This window comes from Corapipo altera, unplaced genomic scaffold (assembly GCF_003945725.1).
Source record: "Corapipo altera isolate COAL_440 unplaced genomic scaffold, ASM394572v1 74, whole genome shotgun sequence".
Taxonomy (NCBI): Eukaryota; Metazoa; Chordata; class Aves; order Passeriformes; family Pipridae; genus Corapipo; species Corapipo altera.
The window spans coordinates 2,294,222-2,310,823 of NW_020884934.1; the positions used below are offsets into that span (position 1 = coordinate 2,294,222).

Sequence of the window (16,602 nt, forward strand, 5' to 3'; positions counted from 1 at the left end):
AAAGTCTGCTTTTATGAGGGGCAGGAAATAAAAGCAAAGGGGGGAAAAAAAGCCTTCTCCCCCAGTGCATCCAACATTCCTGCTCTGTCACAGCACAACTGCCCTTGGATCTCTTCCAGGACACCTGGGAATTGAAGAAAGAGGTTGGAAAAGCAGAGTTGGGGAATCAGGTAAAATAAATCCCTGGAGCCCAACTGATGGGCAGAGAGGTCACACTAACTACCCTCTGGGGGAGCAAAATCAAGCCTCTGCTGGAAAAAGGCCATGATTTTTCACTATTCTGTCAAGGTTAGAGAGAGGATTTCAGACACCAACAAGTCTAACTTCCACACTGTTCATTCCCACTTCACTTTTATCATTTGCTCTCCTCAAAATTCAAGCACAGTTCTACACATGGAAAAGGACTAAATGTGTGAGTGACCAGTGGTACAGTTCATCAGCCTGGGCTAGATTACAGGTTCCCATTGCCTCTTCTGTAAAAGGAGTTACACAGTTCAATTTTAAACCATTTGTTTTGGAAAGCAAGCAGAAAAACCACCTAAATTTCCCTCCCTTTAGGAGGAATTCCAAAAATATTCTACCTTGATGTTGTGTAAGCAAACTTCAGCAATAGTTGAAGGCTTGTGTTATCAACACTAGTTTGGTGACAAAGCCCGAACTGAGCAGAAAATTAACTATATCCCAGCCAAACCAGTCCAGGGAACTCACAGATGGGGTGGCAGGTTAAACCAGGAGTTCACTGAGCACCCAAATCCCATCTGGGGGAGACCCAGCACCTTCCAAAGCAGTAATGATTTTACAGGAATGGCTGCACACCCCTGTCTTTAGACAGGAACAGCATTGCTGCACCCAGGTGTCCAAGGGAAATCCATGTGAAACCCAACTGACAGACCCACCAGCTCTTGTTTGCTAAATATAGGACTGGTCTAAGGGACCAGGGCCCCAAAATCCCTCTTTTTCTCTGTCTCCTGCCTGCCTCCCCCCTTTCTACAGATGCAGCTCAGCTCTTGATGGCCCCAAACACATTTTGCAGATGCTCTGCAGTAAAACCCTTTTGACACCTCTAAAGCTTTATAAATCCCAGAGCACGTTAATCACCCAGTCTGAGCCCATAATCCCGACCCAGGCCCCACACTCAATGGGTTTTGCAGACTCTCTCCCATCCCACGGGCATTTTGCCTACCTCAGGGCTCGGCAACAAATTCAGCTGCAGTCAAACATCCTCACCCTGACAACAACCCTGGGCTGCACCACAGAATTAGGCTCTGACACCTGGGTTTTCCTGGGGTTTTAAGGACTTGGGGTTTCCCAAAAAAAAAAAGGAAATTTTTGACAGGACTAGCAAGAGTTTCTGGAGCTCACAGTATCTGCAGTCCATGGCTGGTTATTCACATTGAAGAACACCTTTGGAGGACAAAAAAAATTACAACCCAAACCCGTTATGGCTAAAAATGTATTTACCAAATCAAATTAAATTTATAATGCTGCCCAAGAGCCTGGAATTTTGGTCAAGCAGCTTCCTGGGATTGTAGCTCCATAGTAGCACCTAGAGGTGACCAGCAGTGGCCTTCTGGACCTCACCTAGGGAAGCAACAGCTCCAGCATCAGCCTTGCCCTGGAGCAGGTTCATCCCAACCTTCCCAGGAGCTGCCTGAGGAAGTGGGAATCAAGGATAAGCAAAGCCCTGGCAGGTTAAGCCCAGTTCCTGAGACTAACACACCTTCCTTACCCGGACTAAGGGAGGTCTTGCTCCTTCATGGAGACCAAAACACAGCATTCCCAGTTAGAACCAGCAGCACTCCTTGCAAGTCTGGTCTGCTGGCACCTTGCACAGCAATTCCTGCCTGGCTCAGCTGGCACATGGATCTGTGCTGTGGGCACCTCAAACAGCTTCCCTGGCCAGTCAGTCACCCCTGTGTCAGCTTCCCTGTAAGACGAACAGCTTGAAGGTGAATTTTAAGAATATTTAAGTGTAAAGCCCTGAAAATGGGGTAGAATTAGGGGGGGGGAAAAAAAACCAGAATCAGAATAGTTTGGGTTGAAAGGAGCCCTTAAAGGTCATCTAGTCCAACCCCCTCAATAAGCAGGGACATCTTCAGGCACAATAAGGAAAAACCTCATCTCATATTTAACCCCAGGGTTGGATTCTCCTGCGTTTAGCCCATCACACCAATGGGATCAGACACATTCATCCACGGGGACTCAGCTCTGAATCCCTGATCACATTCAGTGCTTCAGTGCCCACCCTCAAATCAAACCACCTTGAAAGAGCCCCTTTCCCCCAAAAGCTCCTGTGCCCCTCAGGCCTAAGGTCTGGAACACCAACAAATTGAAAAACACGTTGAAAAGGGCAAATTAACCCCTCCTCTAATGGAGGTTTTCAGCAAAGCAAGCGATTCCTGTGCCCAGTGACCTCTGGGCCGCCTGGGAATTAGCCCTGACAAAGTCCCAGCTCCAAAGCCTGTGGCTCAGATCATCTGTTCAGGTCATTTCCCAGCTCTGGTCGAGTGGGAATTACGAGAGCATTTCACCCGAAAGTGAATTAACAGCTCTCACAGACACAGCACCGCAATTCATTATGCTGATGGATCACAGCTCCTCGTTTGTCTCCTCACAAAAGGAACACAAAAAGCCACGGGAAGCCTCAGCTGGAGGCCACGTGCAGTGTTCAACCAGCTGGACCGTCTGGAATCACACACATCTCACTGCAAGGGAGGAAATGTTCACACCCAGGTCATCAGGAAGGGGTTGGTATCTCAGCTACAGGGGCAGCAATAAAGGCAGGGAGAGGCATTGGAACTTTCCCCTCATGTTAAACACAGGATTAGGAGATTTGGGATGGAAAAAACAGGATTTTATATCGAACACAGGAGGCTCAAACAACACCCAGATGGTCTTGTGCCCCTTCACACACCACAGGACAAACAGGGGAGGTTGTTGATGACAGGCTTTCCTATTTTATTGCACTCAATCAGAGTAGCCCCACAAAGGTGCTCACAACACTCAGTGTCTTCCCAAGAGATACAAAAGCCTGTTTCTCCGGAGGGATGTCCAGAAGCAACAATCCTGGTCTAAGGTGCTTCCAGGAGTCTGGAATACCCACCTAGTGTTGCCCTTTTATTGGCTGGGTACAAGAGACTCTCAAAGTCAGCAGCACTGAAAACAGCGGCCCCTGTCCCCAAGGACATTTGCTGGCACATGGAAATGGAGCCTGAATCCAGCAGTGGGGAAGTGCCACCCAGCAGAGCAGGAGAGATCCCAGTTCCATCCTGCTGGATCTCCAGAGGATTCATGGTTGGGAAGCACAATTTAATCTGCGCCTGCCACAAAGCAGAGAAGCCAAAGCCCTTTGCAAGTGGTGACAGTATTTTATCCTATTTTATCCTATCCTATTTGCCAGGGAACTAATTAAGGCAAAGAGGACACAATAATTCAAATACACAGTAACTGGAAAAACCAAATAAACAACAAAACCAAACAAAAAGCAAACAACAAACAATCACCTCTCTCAACAAAAAAAAAAAAAAAACACAACTGGACAAACAAAAAAACTCCCCAAAAAACCACTCAAACCCAGACAGTCAATAAAAGTGGCTTCTTCTGTTTGCTGGATAGCTAAAAAAAAAAATCATCACTGCCATTTCCTCCTGCAAAGAATCTCCCCTCGCCCTCTTTCCCAAGGGTGACTTCCCAGGTGTGATATTTGCTGGGTACAAACAATAGGGGGTTGGAAGCAATAAAAAAACTCCAAGTCAAAAGCAGTGGATGGATTTCACTTGGTGTGCATTCAATGAACCCATGGACAGCTCCCATGTGGACACTGATCCTGCCACATATGGGCAGGGATTTTCAGAGGATGGACTCTCCCCCAGGAGAAAAAGAGATGTTCTGGTGTTGGAACAACCTCCAGCAGTTCATTGGGGGTGAACCACGAAGAGCATTGTGTTTATACCCTGCAATTAGCTGTGTGTAAACTCATTTAATTGCTGGCAATCCATCAGCAGGTTTGTGGTACCCAGGAGCTGCCTGGGAAGGTGGAATCTGAACTTTGTACCTTTCACAGCACATGTGGCAACTCCAAGGCAAAGCTTCTTTCCCGCCCCCTGAAGTTTGTGTTCAGGGTGATAGAAGCCTGGCAAGGTGATGGATTCCCCATCCCTGGGAGTGTCCAAGCCCAGGTTGGATGGGGCTTGGAGCAACTTGGGATGGAAGGAAGGGGGGGGAATGGGATCATCTTTAAGGTCCCTTCCAACCCAAACCATTCTCTGCTTCCATGTACTGATCTCAAAATATCTTCCTTGGTTGAATGTGATGACCCAACGTGATTCGACTAGAAACTCCTTCCTCACACCAGCTACAGGCATTAGAATGATCTGAATCCCAGTAAGGCCATTCCTTCTCCTTTACATGCCTTTCCTTTAAAAAAGTATTACAAATTGAAAAAGAAAAAAGTGAAAGGGGATGTTGCCCTTAAAGCTGAAGGTCCACGATAGAAAAAAAAGAATTTTGCAGATGTTCAAAATTTAAAAAGGAGACCGAGTGGGCTGGTTGTATGCCTTCAGCCCCCTCTTCCATTCTCAGAGGAAAGCAAGAGATAATGACAATTCCAGCAAGCAGTGCCCCCAGAAAACTTCCAGCTCCAGTTTATAATTCAAATTCTCATTTTCATGTCAACTTTTCCTGTGTAGTAGAAAGCCTGGTGTGCACACACTGGAGGGAAAAGGAGAGGGACCATTAAAATTCTGCTGGTGAGCTGCAGAACAACTCAGAAAACAAACATCCAAGGCAGAAGAGATCACAGAGGCAACGTTGGGTCATGACCCAGATTTAGGTGAAAGCCTCCTGTTCTGGGAAGTTTGGTGTTTTACCAAGCAAGCAGAGAACCACGCTGTGGAGTTCACACTAAAAAAAGCCCCTCTTTGAATACCTGACTTGCTTTCTGATCATTAAAAAGTAAAAACTTGACTTGGACATACCCTAATTTCCCTGTTTTCCCCCTCCAAATAACATCTGCAGGGCACTTTATTGGCATCCAGTGGGAACAAATTCTTCACCCTTTGGTTCTGCCCAGCCTGCAGCTCATTTTAGACTTCTTTCTCTTACTCCTGCAATATTCGTTATCTCTATTTCTCTTAAAAGTGGGAGTTGATGGCCTCATGTAGACCTTAAAAAGCCCAGTTCTGAGACTGGACATATTTAAGCCTAGATCAGATGCCTTTAAACACAACTAATTCCTTTCCAGCACTGGAAAAAACCAATTGGAATTCCAAGTGGAACTGGAAGGCTGCCACTTATATTTTTTGGTAAAGCAAGCAGAGCCAGATTTCACTGAAAAATTCATTCCACAGCAATTTTTTCTATGGATTTTTAGCTAAGAAATGGAATGTTCTGGTTCAGCAGGCAGAAGGAAAAAGGCACTTTTAGTATTTAAGTTAGTGCATGTCCAGTTGCCAAGACATTGTGTCCCACTGTTTTCCTGACAGAGTCTTCCAAAGCCACCTACACTCTCTGCCACAGATGTGGCCAGGAATTTGCTCCCAGCAATGGTCCCTCAGGCTGAGCTGGCCAGGCTGAAAGAGGAGGGAAAAACAGCACCAATATTCCCATTTTGCCAAAGGAAATTTGTTAAGAGCTGCACAAACAGCAGCCTCGACTCTCCAATTCCCACAGGAGCTCCTGGCCAAGCTGCTCCACCAACAATCCACGTTATTCACAACCAGGAGCATTTCTGGCACAGGATCTGCCACAGTCAGACGTGTTTGTGCCTCAACAGCTGCTTTTCCAGAGGGAAAGCACTCCAAGAGACAGGAAGATCCCTGGTTATAGATTTAAAAGCAGAACAGAGGAGCCAACTGACACCAGAGCAATGTGAAGCACACAAAAGGCAAGCAAAGGATCTCCTGGGAGCACTGCCAGCAGAAACAAGATTTAAATTTGGGGTTTTTCTCTCCTTTAAGTAGTAAGTACATTAAAAAAAGAAAACAGCCTAGAAAACATGAGAGCCCAGAATGATAGTAACACACAACCATTTCCCAGGAGATGTAAAAGGGTGGCTTTGACAGCAGTGTTTTCACACTTATCCCATAAACACAGCAGGGTTCCCAAGGCCTCATCTCACAGCCCTCAACAACAGGGAAAGTGAACTAAGCCCTGCTTCCTAAATTCCCTCTGCCACAGCTCTGGAAAACTGCATTCCCAGGCCAGGCAAGAGTCACCTCTAACACTGCCACATTCACCCCCCAGCCAGTTCTCACCTCCTGCTGCCTCTCATAGGATCCCACAATGGTTTAGGTCGGATGGGACTTTAAAGCTCATCTTGTTCCTCCCCTGCCATGGGCAGGGACACCTTCCACCAGCCCAGGTTGCTCCAAGCCCCATCCAACCTGGCCTTGGACACTGCCAGGGACGGGGTAGCCACAGCTTCTCTGGGCAACCTGTTCCCCCACCTCCAAACTATTTTCCCATGCAAGAACAGAATCAGGGAATCATAAAGATTGGAAAAGACCTCCACGATCATCAAGTCCACCCTTGGACCAAGTGCCACTGCAGCGTGTGAAGGCAGAGAAGATGCAGAAACACAGGTCCCACAGGTCCAGCCAAGGATGCTGTAAAGCATCCAAGGAGACAGAGCAAGGAGAAAACATGGGAAATACGGACGGGTTTGGCCACAGCACTCAACCCCTTTGAGCACCAGGACCACCTCATAGGGCCCATGGCGCAGAACCACAGACCCCCAGCCACGAGGCCAATGAATCTCATCATCTATCCAAGCCCATAAATAAACAAATAAACAACAAAAAAATTTAATATCCAGCACTTTCAAGCAAGATCTCCAAAGCCAGCATCAGTGGGAAGAGGTGACAGGGCCCAGCACTCACCTTGGTGGTGTCATCATGTGACCGCTGGTACCGTTTCCAGCGGCAGCCGTAGATCCCGGTCAGACAGGACAGACATAGCTGGGGCTCGTAGTACTGCAGGGGTTGGTGTTTGACCATGCTCCTTCCAGCCCCTCTGGAGCCAGCTCTCACCACTCCATCAGGTCCTGGGAGCGCCCTTTGGCAAGAAGGAAAAACAAAAATCCGTTAAAAAAAAAAAAAAAAGGGGGGGAATTAAACCCACCGAGCGATATTTCACTACATTAACGAGCAATTCAATAATTAACCATGTCCTCTGGCCACAGAGAGGGGGGATGAGAATCACAGCTATTCCCAGTCCTGCCAACATCTCCCGGTCCTTACTTAACGAGACTGAGAAGTTTAATTAGTTTGCAGGTTTTATTTCCTTGAGCAGCTTCTCCCACACCACCAAAAGCCAATGGATTCGTAGGAGTTAGCAGGAAGAAGAGTCACAGGAGGACAAAAGGAGTGGGCTGGTTTTTTGCAGCCCCAGTGATGAGGGTTTTATGAATGACTGTAAATGTAAAGAACAACCTTAAAATCGATCCAGAGACCTCCTCAGAACTGAAACCCAGCCAAGACAAAGCAGGTTATCTTCAGCATCCTACAGAGCCTCTAAACAGCCCCAGACAAGGAACAAACACTTCCAGAGGCACATCACAGAATCACAGACTATCCTGAGCTGGAAGGGACCCAACGAGGATCCTCAAAGTCCCGCTCCTGGCCAACCCCAGGAATACAGTGTGTGTGCATATGCATAAAATATATAATACCCATTTCCCTTTATACACCTCTCAAGCAGCCTTCACCCATCCCCCTTCCCACCAACCAGCACCCAAAGGATCAGACTGACTCATGGGAACATCAGCGCTTGGAGGGAAGGTTCTCTGCTCCATCCACCACGTGCTCCCTGCGTCACAGGGGGGGTTTTTTGTATATATAATTAGATGTTTTCTTGTCTCTAGTGAGATTCGTATCGGGGACAGACCAAACAATCACGTTCTCTTACTAATTCCCAGAGTTGGTGCTCAGGGGTGGGAAGCTCAGAGCAGTTATTTGCCGGTCTGATGGCGTCACTCTGGGCTCAACTCCCACCCAGGGGTTTTCCACGGGTTCCTGGGGCACAGGCCCACACCCACAGCCCCACGAGCTGCTGCTGGGTGGATAACCAGTGCACTGGGAGTGATGTTGAGCAGCAGCTGAGCTTGCAAAAAGCCTGCCTACCTTTCCAGAGTGTGCAGAGATGAGTGTGGGCAGTAAATCACACCCTGTCTAAGGGAAACACTTTTATTTCCTCGCACACAGGATCCCCAGAGCTCAGCTCTTGCAAAAACCCCTGACAGCTGTGTAGCAACATCCTCACTGACATCAGCAAAGCATGACTGGGCTTAAGGAGCTAAACCAGCCACCTAAAAGCCTTTCAAAGCCACATCCCATGGGAAGAAGCCTCCCAAACCCACAGAACCACAGAATATTCCGAGTTGGAAGGGACCCACAAGGATCACCGAGTCCAACTCCCAGCCCTGCACAGGAGAGCCCCAAGAACCCCACCAGGGCTGAGCATGTTTTTCACTGGAGCTGCTGCACGAGGGGATGCTGCAGACACAGTGGTGGAGCCCAGCAATGTCAGCAGGGACACAGCCAGCTCAGTCCTTCCAGCCTCTGCCCATTCCGTGGCCGTTCACGCTCCGTGCTGACAGCCTTGTCCTGACGTCCTCTCAGCAGGGCTTAGCCCCCCGGGGGCAGGTGGTTGTTGTGGCTCCAAAGGCCACCAGACTGTCACCACGCTGTCCCCATCAGAGCACAGACACAGGGAGTGTGGCTCTGTGCTCCCAGCAAACCTGCCTGAGATGCTCCGGGAGCGCTCCAGGCACTGACCCCACAGAGGACATGAGATGTGCATGACTTGCACATCACAGATGCCCACGTGGCTCTGCTCATCCCCTCGGGGATGACATGCAGGACAGAGGCACGAACACATCCAGCCTGGAAGCAGAGTTGTTTGCTCTCCCAGCTCATCTGCCCCCGAGCCCTGCTGTGCCACCTTGGTGGCCTCGTGCCTGGGGTCACCTCCCTGCCTGCATTTTTGCCTCTTCTCTTGCTATTTATAAAGCTCAGCGTTAGTGACTGTATAGGTTGCCTCCTGCCTCCAGCTTTTTTCTGCTTCAAGACCATCCCTACAAAATTAATCTCTCCCCACACTGGCAGAAAAACTGACAGGACGGGACAGAAACACTGAGAAGTGCAAAGTTGGATGTTATGTGAAGGTCTTGATCTCTGCCCTGCAGGTTCTCAACACTAAGTGATGTACAAGATGTTGGGGGATAGGTGCAGGATGTAAAAATCCTGCACAGCCTGTTAGCCCTGCCAAACCCCTTATTCCCACACTGACAACCTTGAAGGCTACAGCAGTTACAAGAAATCCTCCATGAATTAATCTCCAAAGGAAAGCATCTCTCCCGATTTCCACCTCTTCCTGCTTTGGTCGTGCAAGGCAGGAGGGCAGACAGAACCACCTCCAGTTGCAAAAGTTTTGGCCATGTATCTTATTTGTTCACTCACAAGAACTGGGTCATGAACTCAAACACAAGTGGTACCAAAAAAAAAAAGCATTATCCCAAGTATCATTAGATTTAAGATTAGTAAGAAATTCTTGCCTGTGAGGGTGGGGAGAGGCCCTGGCACAGGCTGCCCAGAGAAGCTGTGGCTGCCCCATCCCTGGAAGTGTCCAAAGCCAGGTTGGAGCAAAATGGGATGGTGGGAGGTGTCCCTGTTCATGGCAAGAGGAGTTAGACCTGGGAAGAGTTCTCAGCTCAGGGTTGTCACCAGGATCCCTGATTCCACCTGTTCAGGATGGAACCATCCCTCTCAGGATGCTTATCCAAAGCTACTGGATAAAGGCCTGAACTTTGCTGCACAACCAGAGGTGGCAGAGGCACCAAAGCCTTTCCCAACAACTTTGCTTTAGAGTAAGGTGCAAGTGCACTTCAGAGATGGGCAGGAACCAGCAATCAACCCTTCTCCCCAGATTAAAATCCTGCCAGGAACACCAACATCCAGGGCACGTGCAAAAACTCTGTGTTTGTTTAATTCTGAAGAGCATCTGCCAACCTCCAAGCAGCAGCATCTAATTCAGCACCTCCCAGTTTCCTGGCAGAGTTCAGGAGGGACACGAGTGTTTTCCATACAAAGGGACAGCCTAAAGGCACAGCTGCCCACCAACACCATCACCAGGAGGCACTGCTGGAAGGGTTGGAGAGCAGCAGAACCCACTGCACACAACCAACAGGACAAAAACTGCAAGCACGGGAAAATCCAGCTGAAAAGGCTCCACAGGGCATCAAGTAAAGCTGAACTCATATGGAGCCCAAAATTCCAGGCTGCTCCCTGTAAAAACAGCCAGGAGAAGCACAAGGAGAAGAAACCCAACCTGAGTTTTTAAAAAGTTGTTGCATCGCACGGGGCACAACCAAGGAGCCCCAAATCATCCCCTCTCCTCCGTGAGAGGAAACCCCACAGAAAACCCCACAAGGGAGAGGAAAGCACAAGCATAGCACCCACCCTCCCACCACGCCCTGAGGGGCACAGGAGATGCAGGAGGAGCCCGAGGCACAAGATGCTGCTCCTGGTACCACCTGCCCGGAGATCCAAGCTCAGGGACTCCATACTCACTGCTCCTGCTGCCAGGACTGGGTTTAAGGGAGAGCAGCACAGACCCTGTGCCACCTCCCAGTCACTGTTCCCATGACATCCCCAGCTCCCGAGGTGCAGAAAGCAGGCCATGAATGATTCACAGCCCTGCTGGTTAGTGTTACACACGGCAATGAAAACAGGAAGAGAGACAACAGGCATCAATTATTCAAATCCAGCCACACTCACCGGGAGGGAGGCAGGGGGAAAAAAAAAAAAAGGGAATCAAATAAAAAACACAAACCCACACCATCTCTCAACCTTGCCTTTAAAGGTGCATCATCTGCCAATGGGCTTTTTGGAGCTGAACAAGTGAATCTGCCAGCTGGCCTGTCCAAAAAGGGGGAGCAGGGGAGATTCCATCCGCAAGCACAATGGGAATATTTTCCAAAGGCTCCAGGATGCCTAATTAGCACACACTGCACTCCTGAGATCCTGAAGTGGAGGTATCTGTTACAGCCTGTGACACATTATTCCCTTCCAAACAGCTTTGGAGCAAAAGGGGGGGGGGGGGGGGGGGGGAAAGGAAGAGAAAACAAAAAACAAAAAAAAGAAGGGAGAATTGAAGCTGCAAATTGAAAAGGGAAAATCTCTGGGGAGATCTGGCCTAAGAATTGGGATTTTTGTCTCTCTGACTGTAACTCCCTGTATTCTCAGAGCAACACTCAGAAACCTGGAGTGGGGAGGGAAGAGAGCAATCAAGGCCAATCATGAAATCATCACAGTGCTATCACTTAGTGAAGGGGAGAGTCCTGGAGTGCATTGGGAAAATAATGGGAATGAAGCCATGGAATAGCAGGATAATAGCCTTTCCTAAGGTTTGGTACCCTCCAAGCCCTCCCCTCTAATCCCCCTTGAAGGTTTATTTTTTCCTATCAACAACAGTTTCAGGGGAGTCCCACTGATCTCATTCAGCATCTTGGGACAAATCTTCTAACATCCCAGAGAAAGCCATTTCCTGGGATACTATTGACAGCTCCACTCTGGATACACCCAGGGGTTGGTCAGGACAGATTTGGGGAGCTGGAAGGACACAGAAGAGCTCTGGGCTCCTGCCTGTCTTACCCTGACCTCCCAAATTCTCCCTGATTCCACAGACTGGTTCACTATGATAAGCACAACTTCTCACTTGAGTCTGCAAAGGATTCCTGAATTGGATCAGCACATCCAAGGAAAAATCAAAACACAGCCAAGGATGCTCTGGTGCATGTTCATGAATAATAAAATTGTAGAACCATCAAGGCCAGAAAAGCCCTCCAAGGTAATGAAGTCCAATCATTAACCCAGCACTGCCAAGGCTGCCACTAATTCATGGAATCCTGAAGTCTCAGGACATGTTGGAGCATGCAAAGCCAAGAATTTGGAGACAGGTGGACACCTCTGATGCTCTCCAACAGCTCCACCCCCCAGGATGTGGGCACCTGAGATCTTCTCCAGCATCTCCATCTCTCAGGGCACGGCTGGGAAGAGCCACCCCATGGAAGACTCCGGTGTTCCCTGAGGAGGCTCCCATGGTTTCCGAGGGGTAGATTTGCTGGGAGAATGGGGGGGATAACCAATCCCACCACAGCAATCCCTCCACATGCTGCCACCATATCCAGGGAGACCACAAGCCTAGCCCAGCAGTGGGACACCCAAACCCAAAGCAAGCTCTGAGAGCACAAGGTCCCACCTCCCAAAAATCATGCCCAAGGAAACTCAGCCCACTTGCAATGCAAATAAATGCAGAAAACAGACACTCACGGGGTCCTTGAGATTTGTTTTTTATAAGTTAGCCCATTTTAAAAAGAGCTTTGACAGATTCCAATGATTTCCACATCAAAAGCAGTGGTTTTCCTCTTCTCAGTGACTCCTGGGATCACTGTTTATCAACAATCTCTCTGTAATTCCAACATATCTCCCTCTATTACAACTTCTGTCAAGCCAGTTATGCTTAAAACCTTGTTAAGCAAATAATTTCCTATCCCAATTAGGTGAGAACATCCCTGATAACCAATTATCCCTATTGATACGCTTGTAAGCAATTGTTTCCCTAGTTATACTGGAAAATTCCCATTTTCCTTAATATTTTCTAAACAAGTTAAGCTCTTCCAGAGCAAACCCTCCAGTTCTATGCATGGGGGAAAACAAAAAAGAAGAAATCTCCTCTATTTCCCAGCCAGGGCTGAAATGATTTAAAGCATTAGAAGGAACTGATCTAAATTCTTGGGATTTTCATGGTTTTCAGATTATATGAAAATATAGCGAATTCATCCAAAGCAAAGTCATGAAATTCCACTTTCCCTGACTGGGGAGATGGAAATGGAAGAGGGACAACATCACCCCCTCCTCATTTAATAACAACCCAGCTATCACAGAGGGATGTTTGCTCCAGCCATTCCCACCGGAGGGAATCTATAGGAACACACACACACACACTGAGCTGTATTTTCCACATTTTGGTGGCCCAGAGCCAAAACAGCTCAACTTGCAAGGTCAAGATTTCATTTCAGGGCAGGAATGGAACAGCCCAAAGCCATGAACAGCCTCAACTGCTGAGCTGATGCGTTTTGGGGGTGGAACAATCCCATTGATTGCTGCAGACCTTTGGTTGACCCAGGGGGGTTGTTCTTTCCAATAGATTGTTATTCCCTCCCCTCTGGAAATCAGGGTGGCTTAGAGGTCTCCCACCCACTTTTTCCAGGCTCTAAACATCCATTTTTACACTGATAACGCCAAAGTCTCTGCACAAATAAGAGGAGTTGATGTCTTAAAATGCCACTTACCATCTCATTTTTTTTCCCCTCTGGGAAATAAATGAGACAAACTGCAGCAAAGTATTCCTCGCCACATGGATACAGAATTCAGGATAAGAACTGAGGCAGGAAAACACACATTGTCACAACACCCTTGTCCTAAAAGCCAACTGCTTCAGTGACAGAAAACAAGAGGGGGGGGCAGAATTTAAAAAATTAAAGAGAGGTCTAGAACTCCTCTGAAGGAGAATCACTGTCTCCCTGCTGCCTGGTGATGCCAAAACCCCATAATTACACCCTAATCCAGGGAGACAGCCTGCAGAGCCACTTGGATTCACAGTCATGACCCAAACAGTCCCATCCCAAATAGGATCTGGCTGATGTGGAGCCCCTTTGGGTCTGACCTGTTGTTTGTTGTTCCTCAATTTTCTTTCTTTTTATTTTTTTTTTAAATGAATGCTTTGAAAGTAGGGTAGCATGGAGTTTGGGGGTTGGAGACTTCCAGTTAATGGAAATTCAGACTTCAAAAGATAAATACTTCAAAGGGATTACAAAAGAGAAACATAGACTTTAATCTCCCTAAATAAATAAGCAGAGTGTGGACTAACGCCCTCTGTAGCAGAGCTTCCTCATGTTTTCCACAAACTGGGTGCCCAGAACTTGGAAAGGGTCAGAGAAGTGGAACAGGACACCGGAAAAACCTGCACAAACTTCTTGCAGAGCGAGAGTTAAACACAACCTCTGCTCTCTGCACAAACCTGGCAAGTCAAGGTGGTGGCACAGTTCGGAAAACACAACCCAAAAGCCACTGGGAAGAGCCAGGTTTTCTCTCCTCCCCATGAGCTGGGGAGGAGCAATCCCAGTTCTGGAGATATTTTAATTACCAGCAGGACTGGGTTGCATTTTTGGCTGTGGGGGCAGTGGTGGTGGCCACGTGTTGCCCACCTCGTTCCTGCAAGCACATCCCACGTTCCAAACTTAGTCCAAGCAAGAGAATTCCCCACTCAGTCCAGCTGCTCTCTGAACACCACTCTGCAGCCACACAAGCCCAGCAGACAGCAGGGCTGAGGTCCTGCAGTAACCCCAGGAACCAGCCATGATGGCCGAGGCAAGGCTCAACCCACTGTCTTTGTCTTGGCAAAGACCTCGAGGCCCAAACAATCCAGTTCATGGGCAGTTCAGATCCTCCCCAGAGAGATATTCAGCAATGGAGACTGAGCTGGGGACAGATGGCAGTGCAAGGAACCCCATGAGCTGTGCCTCCACATCACTGGGAACCAGTGCAACCAGTTTGTATCTTGGAATCAGAGAATGGTTTGGGTTGAGAGGGACCTTCAGCTCATCCTGCCATGGACAGGGACACCTTCCCTGGACCAGTTTGCTCCAAGCCTCATCCAACATTGCCTCGAACGTTTCCAGGAATGGGGCAGCCACAGCTCCTGGATGCATCCCAAACCATTCCATGGTTCTCTGATCTTCCCAAGCCTCTGCTTAAACACAAACCCTGCTCCAAGCTTTTCCTGCTGGGAGCAGGGGGAGTTTCTGTGCAATAAACCCCTGTAGCTGCTCAGCAAGAGAGACTTCAAAACACAGCCTCCCTTTGGCCTTCTTCATCTCCTCAGTGCTGCTCTGGTTTTAATAAGAGTCTCTAATTCTTAAAAATAAGTTAAAAATAATCCAAAACTGTCAGGTGAGTTCACAAACAGGTTCTGAAGCAACTAAGGCAGCAGACAAAGCACAGGCAGGACATGAGGGCATGAGAAGCCTTGATAAAGGCAGGACCAGCCCCACCCGAGTTCCCAGGGCAAGGAGTTAATTAATTAGTCCTATAAGCACATTTCCTTTCTATAGGGATTTCTGCCTGAGAAAAGCTGGGAGTGCCAGTGTGGCAGCAGGGTCACTGACCATGTTTAGAAATAAAGTAAAGAAAACAAATAAACAGAAATAGGCCTTGGTAGAAATGAAGCAAACAGCGAAATAAAACAAAGCAAAGGGCTGTATGTGAAAAGCTGCAGCTGCCCCTGTGAGACAACACACCCCAACTCTCTGGAGCCAACGCTCCACTGACTTCCAGGCTAGAACTGCCAACAAACCAGTCTACTTTGGAAAATGCCAAGTTTTCCTGTCCAAGAACAAGTCAAGCAGACTTTCTAAGGCAGCCTTGCCAGCACTGCCCAGAAGGAGCTGCTCGGTGCCACCCAGGAGCACCAAATAAAAAGAGGTCCCAGGGTACTCTTTAGTCCTTCAAAAAGGTGGGCTTGACACATGGAAAAGTTCAGTGGGGCACCAGGGTTAAAGTATAAGAGGAATGAGGATGTCCTAGTGCTGCCCAAAATAAGGGCTCTGAAACCCTTTAGCCAGATAAACCAGAAGAGGCAACAAGCACTTCCCTGGATTTCTCATGGAATCAGAACGGTTTGGGTCGGAAAGGCACTTAAAACTCCTCTCATTCCAACCCCCTGCCATGGGCAGGGACACATTTCACCAGAGCAGGCTGCTCCAAGCCAGCCTGGTTTTTCTGCAATCAGTTCCATGCAGCAGGACGGAGGTGTTTGGAAAGAGGGAGGGCACATCTCAAAGGCAGGAGGGAGGTTCCTTGTGCCAACAGCCAGCTGTGGTGGGAAACGGGGCAGAGCCCACAGGGGGGAACCTCTGGGCACCACAGAAACAGGTTGGGGGCAGAGAGGTTTTATTGGGCACAGTCCTAAATGCACACAGGGGCCTCTGACTCCCCCAGGAACAGCAACTGCAGGACAGGTCTGGTCTCTGCCCATGAGGATGACACTGTTCACTCCCAGAGATCACACTGGGAGCCATCACACGACATCACTCATGCTGAGCACTGCCTTGGCACCATTCCTGGGGCAGTCCCCTTGGGATGTGGCATTCCAGAAACATCCCAACCGGCACAAAAACATGGCTAAAAACCCAAAATAGCAGCTCAATGCTCAAGCTGGGGTGAGACGACACCAGGACCCAGGCAGCACTGCTGGTCTTGGCAGGAGACATGGGGGTGGAGGCAACCTGAGCCACAAACCCCAAGAGACCTTCAGGAAGCACTGAACAGGTCTGGGAGAAGGCAGAAGAGTCAGAGGTGTCTTGGGTACGAGACCCCACGTTCAAGCTCTGCTGCCTAAAGATCATCTCTGAGGGATCACGGTGATGTTGGTGTGCTTGGGTGATGACACCATGTCAGCAGGGCTGAGCAGGGACAGCCACAGCAAGAAAAGAAGAAGGAGCGAAAAAGAGAGGAGCGAAAAAGAGAGGAGCGAAAAAGAGAG

The 16,602-nt window shown here is 48.6% G+C and overlaps 1 protein-coding gene across 3 annotated transcripts in view; it reads right to left on the minus strand.

The window, feature by feature from the left end:
- GDPD5 (glycerophosphodiester phosphodiesterase domain containing 5) overlaps positions 1-16,602 on the minus strand; it is a 114,925-nt gene that overhangs the window by 60,890 nt on the left and 37,433 nt on the right. For all 3 annotated transcript variants that reach the window (XM_027660077.1, XM_027660078.1, XM_027660075.1), the window contains one exon: positions 6,879-7,053. In XM_027660077.1, the coding sequence (XP_027515878.1) occupies positions 6,879-6,995 (117 nt within the window). In that variant the 5' untranslated portion in view covers positions 6,996-7,053. Of the gene's footprint in view, positions 1-6,878; positions 7,054-16,602 lie in introns of those variants that run through there.